Source organism: Nematolebias whitei, chromosome 13 (assembly GCF_014905685.2).
Source record: "Nematolebias whitei isolate Nwh7 chromosome 13, NemWhi1, whole genome shotgun sequence".
Classification (NCBI taxonomy): domain Eukaryota; kingdom Metazoa; phylum Chordata; class Actinopteri; order Cyprinodontiformes; family Rivulidae; genus Nematolebias; species Nematolebias whitei.
The window spans coordinates 45,363,717-45,375,401 of record NC_056510.1 but is presented as its reverse complement, the minus strand read 5'-3'; the positions used below and the strand labels follow the sequence as shown (position 1 = coordinate 45,375,401).

The following is an 11,685-nucleotide window of genomic DNA, read 5'->3' as shown; positions in this document are numbered from 1 at the left end:
TACAGTATATGAGTAGCACATCTCTACAGTTTCTTAATGTAAACAAATCTCCAAAGATAAATGTTTTCAGTTTAAAAAATAAAACATAATAGCATCAGATGCTTTAGCTTCTAAGAAACCAGATTTTAACAATTCATAAATACATTTCAAGACATAAAAAACAACTTTGGGAAACAAAAGACACTCATTTAAATGAGGAAAAGCTCTATCATGTAGACAACAAACCAGTCTTACCAAAATCCTTATTTAAAGCTGCCGCTGTTTTTGACCCAGGGTGTTTTCCATGTGTCAACAGGAGGGAGCTATCTATAATACACATTTTCATACATACAATTTTTTTTTCTTTACAAAACTGTACAGGCAACTGAAATTTTAGACGTACATATCAATTGGCAGAAGTGTACACAGACAGCCAATACACTGCTGACCTCTACTGACAGACCAGTAACACTGCAAAAGAAAAGACAAATTTCACTGTCTCCTGATTTCCTTTTTCCACAGAAAACATCACAAATCCAGCCAGGAGATTGGGTCTTCATAAAGGTGATCCAAAGAAAGAATTGGGACCGTCCCCCGCTGGGAAGGACCGTTCCAAGTACTGCTGACGACACCTAATGCAGTAAAGATCCCTGAACGACCCAGTTGGATTTCATCTCAGTCACTGTAAGGCTCAGAGGGTGCTGGACCCTTAAGGTCACCTGGGTAGAGGGGAAGTCAGACCACAAAGAGGTTTGTCCTTATAGTGGGAAGTCATCTCAACGTCTGTGAAACAACCAACGATCCCTACCCTTTAGGACCTACAGGTCTGGTGACTCTGAGTCCTTAGCAGCGATGGGGAGTCCGCATGCAAGGTGGATTCTCTGCTGTGTTGTGACTGTAGCATGTTATCTCGACATCTCCAGAGGCCTGCACCCCCTTCATGATGACGTGGCAGACTGGCTGCAGAACCTCACTCCTGACCATGATGGTGATAGAAACCTATGGAAGGCTTATCTGCAACTCCTGAAGGGCAGTCACACCAAGGAAGGCTGTTATGCTTGTTCCACCATGCCAAAACACAACTCTGCAGAGCCTGAACTAGAAACCAGATCAACCCCGCCCACCTACTGGACCAGCACACCACCAGATCAAAGGTATACGCTGTGCTACACCCCTTTCATCAAACATAATGTACTTCACTGTCAACAGTGCGACCGGCAACATCACTATGACAACCATAACAACTCCAGGGTTTTTCCTGGGAAACACCACAGGCTGTGACGTCATCATAGACTTTCTCAGGTACACAGCCCTACAGTCCAGAAACTCTAGCGTGTCAACAGTGACTCTCGTTGATGTCATGTGGCTGTGTGGTCACTGCCTGTACCCCTTGTTGCCTCACCACTGGACCGGCATCTGTGCCCCAGTCTGGGTATCGGACGGTACAATTCTCATCCACCACAGCGACAACCAACTCTCCCTCTCATCAACCTCGCCCCAACGCTTGGACAAAATGAAGAAATCGGCACGCTGAAGCTGATAGTGCTACAAAACCGGATGGTGTTGGTTGGATTTACTAACTGCAGCTCAGGAGGGTACGTGTGCTCTCACCAGGAGTAAATGATGCATTTATATCCTGGGTGAAAATGACACCCACGTCGAGGTGCCATGGCCTCCCTAAGGAACCTTCAAGCTGCAGACTCCAGAGGGATAGGCAACTCCCTCTGGGAATGGTTCACCTCCGGACACTGGTGGTATCTCCTCCTCAAAATTCTCACTCCAACTTTTTGCAGTGTTGTTCCTATTTTTATCAATTTGTATCAAGCTAAGATGACCCAAGATGATTATGATCCACTGGGACCAGTGGACAAACTTGAATATGACGATGTGAGCCTAAACTGTGACGATGCTGTGTAAAAGATGCACTATGATTCTGGTATTGAAAATGTATAACAAAAGTACTAAGGTGAAATGCTTGCTCTTCTTTCCAGCCCTCACCAGTATAAAAAAAATACTACTAATAATAATAATAATAATAATAATATGTGTTTTTGTTTTTATTTTATGTTTTTGCGAGCTCATAAAGAGCTCAACTTTTATTTTTTTCTTTTATGAGTTCTTTTTGGTATAAAATGATAAAAAGGAGGGAGTTTTTCTCTGTTATCATTTTAAAACGCTTCTATCTCATATTAATATCTGTTTTGTATGTACAGAACAAAAGGGTTATTTTGGTTCAGCTTTATATCATTGCTGTGTGTAAGTTCTGGAAAGTTCTACTTTTACATCAAGTGGACGTTTTATCAAGAAACTATCTGTACAAGCTAAATCTTCTGAAATGTTCTGACCGTCATCCTGATAAGATCTTTGTTCATGTAAACTTGACCTGTTTTCATGCCCCACTTGAATCTAATAAATACCAGACTCACCCTGGCAAAACAGATGACTCCCGCTTTGCAAAGGTATTGAACGCTAATAACTAATCTCGCCGTGTTGTGTGAAGTTATTATCTTTAAAGGTCGAACTGAAAATACATAACATAGACCTTTGATGCAAAGCTATTTGTTATTCAGTTAACTTTTGTTATGCATAATCTTCATCATAGCACAGATTATTTTTATAATAAAATACATAAAAATCAACTGAATTTGTGATTATTTTTGGCATATCTGTGTATATAAATTGATTAGATATTCTTTAAACATGAGAAAATAACTCACGTTCAGATTACATTAATTTGGGGTAAATAGAGACTGATTTTCCTCTCCAAGAGAGTGGTTGTGTCCAAACAACGAGGTTATTTGCATAATACATGCATATCTTATGAGCTTAACTCATAACTGATAATTAACAGTATATATACAGCCCCATATCGCTACAACACATATGTGTATGTGTGTGTTTTACTCTATGTATGTTTACTATATGTGAAAAGTTAAAACGGTGTTTCCCTTAGAATTGTGCACTTTGAGTCCCCTACCTGGAACTTGCCCTCCTCCTTTGGTCTGAGGGACTCCCACTCTGGAGAATCGAGGAACTGGTGTCGGTGGATGTAATGCAGAAACTGACCCTCCAAAGATACACTGATCCTGAGAGAGAGATACAGGATGGGATCATGAGAACAAAGGCAGGTTGAGGTCACTTTGAAGACCCAGGGAGTGAGACACTGGGTCTGGCATTTATGTAGTTAACCACTGTTTTTGTCTGTCCAAACAGGTCTCACTTGTAAATGAGTCTCCGAGGCTCAGTGTGATTTATCTGTTTAAATAAAGGTTGAATTAAAAAAAATGCTAATAAGTGTTTCTAATCCAGATGAATATCAAGCTAAAAGCTCTTTTGCCTTTTTTTGCTAAACTTTTCTTTAGAACTATGAATCTAAAATGCCTTCAATGTAACATGACACTCTGGTGTTCACAAAAAGAACAAAATTATTCACTACAAGAAGGGGATATTATATGATAATAAATATGATTTAAATCTGATTTCAAATAAATATTTGGTTCTTGTCTGACAGGACTTTTCTTCTAGGATGCTTTCTGCAAAAGCATTTGACTTACATTAGAAAAAATGCTCGTTTTCTTCAGTCTTGGTGTCTGTTTCATTTTAAAAAATGAAAATCAACTTTTATTTTAAGAAAAAAATGTATGGTATAAAGTTTATTCATTTTAAAAAAGTACAAAACAATTCCATAATATTAAAAAGATACAAAAGATTTAAAATGAAACGCAGCAGAAAGAAGAAAAAATCTTATTATATCTGCCCCTTTTTTCAAACAATTATTTCAGACATAATAATCTTCAAGTAACAGAACAAAATGAATAACTCTTTCTAATTTTTCTAATTCTAATACAAAACACACACTAAGCTGCTTCATATATATTTTTTTAACAATTCAGTTTTGATCTTTTTCTTAAATGTACACATTGACTTGTCATTTTTCACATCACTCTCTAGAACATTCCACAATCCAACTCCTTGGATTGAGGTAGACCTTCCCTTCAGACTAGTTCTGAATTTTGGTTTGACAAATATCTCTATCCCCTTAAGATTATAACAACTTTACCTTTTAACAAAATTTCTTTGGATATTTAATGGTAATGTGTTATTTTGAACCCTATACATAACTGATAAAATACTATAATCTACCAAATCATGGAACTTCAATAAGTTCAGTTGATAAAATAATGTACTTGATGGGTGACAGTAATGCTTTCTGGTGATAATTCTTACAGCTCTTTTCTGTAAAATAAAAATAGGTTTTGTAAATGTTTTACACACTTTCCCCCAAACATCAATGCAATAGATTAAATGTGGAACAATGATTGTGTTATACAACATGTACAGAGCTGTATCATTTAATAATTCCGACTTTGTATAGTACTGCAATAGATTTAGATATTTTTGTTCTTACAGAATTTATGTGGTTTTTCCATGTGAGCTGTTCATCAATGATTACACCCAAAAATTTCATCTCATTAACTCTACAAATCTCAACACCCTCAATTTTAAATGGATCATCAACAGTTCTCTTTTTGTTACTAAATATCATGTATTTAGTTTTGTCTAAATTTAATGATAATTTATTAAGTTTAAACCAAGTTTGTATTTGATCAAATTCTGTCTTCATCAATTCTTCATCATCCGTTTCACATCTTTACCCAAACAAAAAAATGTGGTGTCATCTGCAAAAAGGACACATTTGAGGAGTCCTGATACATTCACTAAGTCATTCACATATAAACTAAATAACTTTGGTCCAAGTACAGAGCCTTGAGGAACTCCACAAGTGATATTGCACAGGTCAGATCTTACACCATTTATTTGTACAAACTGTTTCCTATCTTTCAAATAGCTAGATACCCAGTGTAATGCTGGTCCTCTTATACCATATTGATTTAATTTTTCAAGGAGAATAGTGTGGTCAATAGTATCGAATGCTTTTTTAAATCAACAAATGTGTGTTTAAATGAAAAAAATGTGTGTGACCTGTGCTGGAAAAATGAGTGACAATTAGAACATTTTCAATATTGAGTTATTACTTTTTGAATTCTTCATCTCAAAAGCTTCAAAGTGATAAATAAAATGTTGAAGTAAGTCAGTTTATCACCTAACATGACAACAAGCTAGTTAAACCATCTGTGAGAGGGGGGTGAAGGAAGCAATTTATGTAAAAAGAGAAAAGCCATCTCTTAACAGAGGAGGAGGCCTCAGATTTCCACTTTCAAAAACCTATAATGCAACTTTAAAACAGATTCCCAGTCGGTTTTCACACTTGATGGGAACAGAGGGGCCTCGACTGTGAATTAGAGGAACAAAGACCTACTGTTTAGGTTTTTAGGTGTGAACTGCCAATCTACATATATGTGTGTGTGTGTGTGTGTGTGTCTTATGTGTGTGTGTGTGTGTGTGTGTCTTATGTGTGTGTGTGTCTTATCTCACTCAGCCTTATAACCTGTATCTCTCACTCTCTGCTCTTTGAATTGAGAAAGCTCCTCGGATGAGGAGCGAAACGTCTTCTGTTACAAATAAAGTCCAGTTGTTTTTGTATTGAACGCTTTTTGAATTCATCATGTCCTGGATGACTGAGAATCTTCACCAGCACACCAATGCAAGGAAAAAACAGTAATTATCAAACTAAATTCTAAATAAATTACTAGCTAAAAGCTAACAGTAAAATAATAATTAGAGGAGAGAACCAATTTGGAATAAAGATAATGAAATGCTATCATAAAAATAAAATGGTTGAAACCATGAAAAGCAAGTGAAAGGAGCAGCTGAGGCTGAGTGGTTCAATTATCCTCCAATGCCAGAGTTGGGGGTTTGCTTCCACCATCAGTCACATGCTGAAGTGTCCCAGAGCAAGACATTTAACCCCTTATTGCCTCCAATGTGCGTCCCATCAGTGTATGAATGTGATAGAGGTCCGCAATCCGCAACAACAAAATGAAAGAGGGTGAAGCAGAACAGCTCAGAATCAAAGTTTCATCCTGCCTCAGCAATGCCAAACCACCACCTTCCAACATCAGTAGCTAGGAGAGGGATGCACTCACCACTCTTAGCAAGGACAAAAACATCATCATTCTCCCAGCAGACAAAGGAAGGTGCACAGTGATTTTGAACCAGAAAGACTATCATGAGAAGGTTATGACACTCCTTAGTGACTTAAACACTTATGAACCTCTGAAAAGAGATCCAGGAAGTGGTTACAAGAAGAAGTTAATAGATTGCCTGAAAATTTTGGAGCAGGACAAGGCTATTGACCGTTTTCTGTACCACAGACTGTACCCAGGGGAGGCCACACCTAGTCTGTATGGTTTACCTAAAATCCACAAACAAGGTGTACCTTTAAGACCAATCGTTAGCATGATTAACTCTGTCACTTACAATGTTTCCAAATATCTGCCGTCTGTACTCATCCCTTTAGTTGGCAGCTCAGAACACCACATACAGAACACCATGGACTTTGTGGACAAGGTGAGGGATGTCATCATGGAGACTGATGAAACAATGGTCTCTTTTGATTAGGGCTGCAACAACGAATCAATAAAATCGATAAAAATCGATGATTAAAAGCGTTGGCAACGAATTTCGTTATCGATTCGTTGTGTCGTGCGATTATGCATCTTTCACGGCGCTGCAAAGTCGTTTCGTTTTGTTCACGGGCAGTTCATTGTCAATGCTGACTGACTGAATAAAGTTTGAAAAAAAAAAAACTGCAACGCGAATTGAACAGAGCGAGGTGCAAGCAGAGCAGAGGCGTGTTTTGAAAGGAAATTAAGTAAATTTTACAAATGACCGACGCAGAGAAAACTGTTCGACCCAAGTCCTCCAAAGTGTGGGAGAACTTCACAAAGATAAAAAAATGAGAAACATGCAGCTTTGAAAATCGCCGACACGACACGGGAGAACCACGGAGATAAACATAAACATGTCGGAGTCACGAGGTGGAGGAAGGAGCTGCAGCTGATACAACATGTCTCACTCCCAACTCGTGTTGCAGGTGAGTCTCTACAATTTAACACATTGTTCTGTTTCAAGAGAGAAAACGTAACGTCAGTCTGTCTGGTAGATGAAGCTGCTGTTTGTTTGTTTGTTTGTTATCTGATTAATGACGGTGATAGAGAACGTGTGTTACTTTTTATTTAATTTAATTGGAACAAGCAGTGTTTAAATGTGATTTATAAATAAATCTAACACAAAGATAATAATTTAATGATTAAGCTTCAACTTTTAATTTGCTGGCAAAGTCTGAAGACACTGCAGGTATGGCAGGATGAATTGCATTTAATCAGGAATTAAAATAATTTATTATGTAGTGATGTAGGGTTAGGTTAGCTTCAGTTAGCTTAGGAGCTCCACTACAATCAATATTTAATAACGTGTTCTCTCTTTTTCGAGCTACTTGACAGATATGTGACAGAGGTACTGTGTTGGAGATGGTCTAATCAGTGACGTGAGACGTTAATTTTCTTTGACCCATCAAAATGAATGTGGTCATTTATTAACAGAATCAAAATTTAACATCAAAACATTGTACACTTGATTATTCTGATCGGCTCTGATTAATAAAACTTGGCACGTTTTACTTAATAGAAACAACAGACATTTCCTTAGATCTTAAATTAATGTCTGCAGACTTTTTAGCTGATCTTTACTGGCAGAGAAATATAGAGATGGAGTAAAGTTTTTGAAGGAAAAGTGGATACTTAGGGTTAACTAAGATAATAAAGAAAAGATGGGGAGTTATCTTGTTTGAAACCAGATAGCATGTTTCCCGCTGATTTCAGCTAGATGGTACCCGAGCGTCGACTCTTTACCTTGGTGGGGTTTCAGAGAGGCCTTCTCCTGGCGTCCAGCAAGGCTGAGTCTTTTTTTCCTCCAGGGATTTGTATCCGCTTCTCATCAACTTGGGACCACGAGGCTGACTGGCCCAGCTTCCAAAATAAACTCCCCGAAGGATAGGGTTAAGTTAAGTGGAATTTCAGCAAATGTGCTGAACTCCTGAGATGTTGAATAGGTCTTTGGCGTGATGACCTGAATCAACCCTCCAGACAGGTGTCATCTTTCAGAAAAAGACCACCGTGGACTTCACCTTCTCCAGCAGAACACTCTGTTCTGAACTTTTGGAACTTCTGTTCTCTCTCGGAACTTCTGTTCTGTCTCGAAACTTCTGTTCTCTCTCGGAACTTCTGTTCTCTCCAGAACTTCTGTTCTTTTTCGGAACTTCTGTTCTCCATGGAACTTCTGTTCTCTCCCAGAACTTCGGTTCATGTCTGGAACTAGGAAGTGTCGTCTTTTAAAGAGTTCTGCTTCCGTTCACTTTTGGGAAGTCCTGATTGGTTGAAAGAACCAACAGGGGTGTGGTTTTAGTGACATCAGAGGGTCACTACAAGTCAGAAAAACAGCGGAGATGTTTAGGAACAGACAGAGAAATGTTTTGGAGAAATGACAGACTTACAGGTGCCAGTTTATCTTGTTTCTGTCTGAGAGGTTTAAAAACATGACAGTTCGTTCCGATAAACTTGTTTGCGACTGTCTCCGACTTTTGACCGACATCACTCCTTTCTCATTTCAGACAGAAGATCAAAATGCATAATAACTTTGTAACATAGACATTTAACTTGATTTCTACTTTGACTGAGGATTAAAAATCATTAATACTGTTTCACAGTTGATTTAAAATGAGTGGTTCACTTCAACATTTAAAAATGATTTGAACTAAACACATTTTTGATTATCAAGACATTGTAAAAATAGTAATGATAATATAAAAAAGAGAGTGTTCTTTCAATTGATTAGTTCAGGATACAATTAGAAAGTCTCTGGATGAGCTAATTTGTATTTCTGGATTCAAATCAATGAAATAACAGTTCCTGTCCCATGAAGGTCTTCAGAGGCAGGTCTTGACCTGAGGCCGAGTTCACTACAGTCCCCCCTTTGGAAATCATCGCCTGTCCATGGGGATGAATTCCAACATGAACTTACGCCTACGAATGTCCTTGAGCTTGATGTAATCCAGCAAGAGGAAAACAAAAGTCAAAGAAGGTAATCCCACAATGGTTTAGGTAATTCCATTGTAGCAATGCTTTAACCCCTTGGAAACAAAGTCTGTAATCCATTGGAAAAAGTCATATAATCCACAACGGTAATTCCACAACGATTGGAGTTGTTGATTAATCAACATGTAGAAGATTCCCTTCGATTGAACTGAAGATGCGGCCACTGGATGCAGGTTGGAGACCAACGTCAGGATTGCAAGTCCCCTCCAGCGAAGGTCGTCGCTGTGTGACGTCCAGTCGGTGCCGTTCTGGTTCCATGTGTCATGCAATTAAGTGGTTTAAGGTGGGCTTATGAAGGGGATTTTACATAAGGCCTTAACCTATATGCACCTGGTGTGTAAGCTATTATGATTGGGAACAGCTACAGCTACCAGTTAAGGGGTGGAACATGCTGAAAAGAGTAGTTATAGGGGTCTATACTTATAGAAGGGTGTTCCGACTATACCACCATCGCTAACTTTGTCTATGTTAGACTTACATGGCCACTATAGTTGGTTTACTTGTCTGTTGCCTTTTAGACGAACGACTTGAGATTGGGTGTTTGGTTTCCCCATAAATGTTTTTTGGAGTCTATGGCGAGACTCATTAAAAAGAATTAGCTTTCCCCCCGAATAGAATTGTTCGAGTAGGTTCGGCTTGAAGATGGTGAGACCAATGTAAGTTATGGTACTTAAGGTAGCATTGACTACATTGACTCTTCAACGATTAGGTTTTAACGAGTGAACTGCATGTTGGCATAGTTAAAGTCCTTTACAGTCTCCAACTAAAATACATACAAAACTCATTCTTACTGAGGTGCTCAGAAACAAATATCAAAACCAAATAAACAACGTTTCAACATCGACAAGAGTAGTGACTAAGCAACTAGAAACATCGTTTCACTGCTTCACCTCACCCTGGTTGTCAGATTCAATCACGCTGTCCCGTTGGATTTGTTTCTTTGCAGACCTTGTGTGGTTTAACCTGGTTTCGATGTACCCATTTAACAATTGGCTCTTTTTGGCCTTTACTGATTTTTATCTGATAGACAACTGGAGACAGTTTGTCTGTTATCAGATGGGGTCCAGTCCATCTGGGCATCAGTTTCAGGCGAGAGTTCCACTCCCGGACTCTCTTCTCCCAGTTGTGGGGGCAAACGTGTAGTACCAGACCCTGTCTCCCACTTGGAGTTCCTCGTGAGAGGCCTTTTGGTCGTAGTACGCTTTGTGTCCTTCAGCTGATTTTTCCAGGTTTTTCTGGGCGAAGCAAAAGTGTTTTTAAGGTGTTTTTCCAAGTCTTTCATGTATTGTTGTGTAGTGTAGGCTGTTGCCATGGCAGCATCGCCTGGTTGGTACAACAGGTGTAGAGGGAGAGTCATTTGTCGACCCGTCATCTCGAAAGGAGAGATGCCAGTCGATGTGTGTGGAGTGGCCCTTATGGCCATGAGGACCAGAGGGAGTTTCACGTCCCAGTCCTTGTGGTTTGCGGCTACGTATTTTTTCAAAATACTCACCACAGTCCTGTTTGCTCTCTCAACCTGGCCTGAAGCCTGTGGATGGTAGCCAATATGGAAGTTGGCTTTGACGCCTAGCGTCTTCCACAGTTCTTTCATTACTTCACCTGTGAAGTGTGTACCTTGGTCTGAGTTCACCCTGAGGGGAAGTCCAAACCTTGAGAATACATGATTCATTAATAACATAGCAGTAGTTTGTGCTATGTCATTAGGGGCTGGTAGACATTCTACCCATTTGGTAAACGCGCAGGTTACCGTGAGAAAATATTTATTTCCTCTAGAGCTCTTAGAGAGTGGTCCAACCCAGTCAATCTGGAGGTCCGACCATGGAAATGCAATGCCTCTACTATGCAGTGGTGCTCTGTGGAGTGGTCTGGATGGCTGAAACTGGCCACAGACCAGGCACACTTTTATGTAGTCTTTGACATCCTTCTTCATTCCAGGCCAATAAGCAATCTGTTTTAATGCTTTCAGCATGGCATTGTCACCCTTGTGTCCTGCGGACGGAAGGTCATGTGCATGAACTAACATCACCCCCCTGTGGTCATGGGGGACCACGAACACGGGTGAGGACGTCCGTCCATGAGCAAAAGTTAGGATGCCCTTAAGTAGTTTTAACTGTTTGCGCAGCTGAAAGAGGACTTTAAGGTCTGGATTGGAATCCAGTTCGCCTTTCGATGGAGTGTATTTGTCTGGGTCAGTCAGATACAGCATCATCGAGTTAATTGCAGGATCCAACTTCTGAAGTTGGATGATGTCTGGGTCAGTCAGCATTGGGCGTACAGAAACTGTGTTATCAGCATCCAAAAAAGTTCAATCTGGTCCTCTGGACATTCAAAAAAACCAAAGCAAAACAAAGCAAAAGAAATCTAGAAACGTTTTGTCTCTCATCCAAGAGACTTCCTCAGTCTGAGGTGCTGAAAAAAAAAGGCAAGTTGGCTTTCTTGGACTGTGAGGTCTCAGTCTCGGATAGAGGACATTTGCAAACCGAGGTGTACCACAAACCCACCCACACAGACCAGTATTTGCAGTTTGACTCCCATCACCCTTTGGAGCACAAGTTAGGAGTCATCAGGACTCTGTATCACAGAGCAGACAGCATCCCCACTAGCTCGGGAGCCAGGCAGAAGGAGAAATCCTACACAAAACAGGCTCTAG

The 11,685-nt window shown here is 39.7% G+C and overlaps 1 protein-coding gene across 1 annotated transcript in view; it reads right to left on the bottom strand.

Annotated features, from left to right (window-relative positions):
* Positions 1–2,956: 2,956 nt before the first annotated feature.
* Positions 2,957–11,685, bottom strand: part of popdc2 (popeye domain containing 2) — a gene marked incomplete at its 3' end in the record, with an annotated part of 30,216 nt that continues 21,487 nt past the window's right edge. Inside the window, 1 exon segment of the mRNA XM_037686669.1 lies at positions 2,957–3,065. Within this exon segment, the coding sequence (XP_037542597.1) occupies positions 2,957–3,065 (109 nt within the window).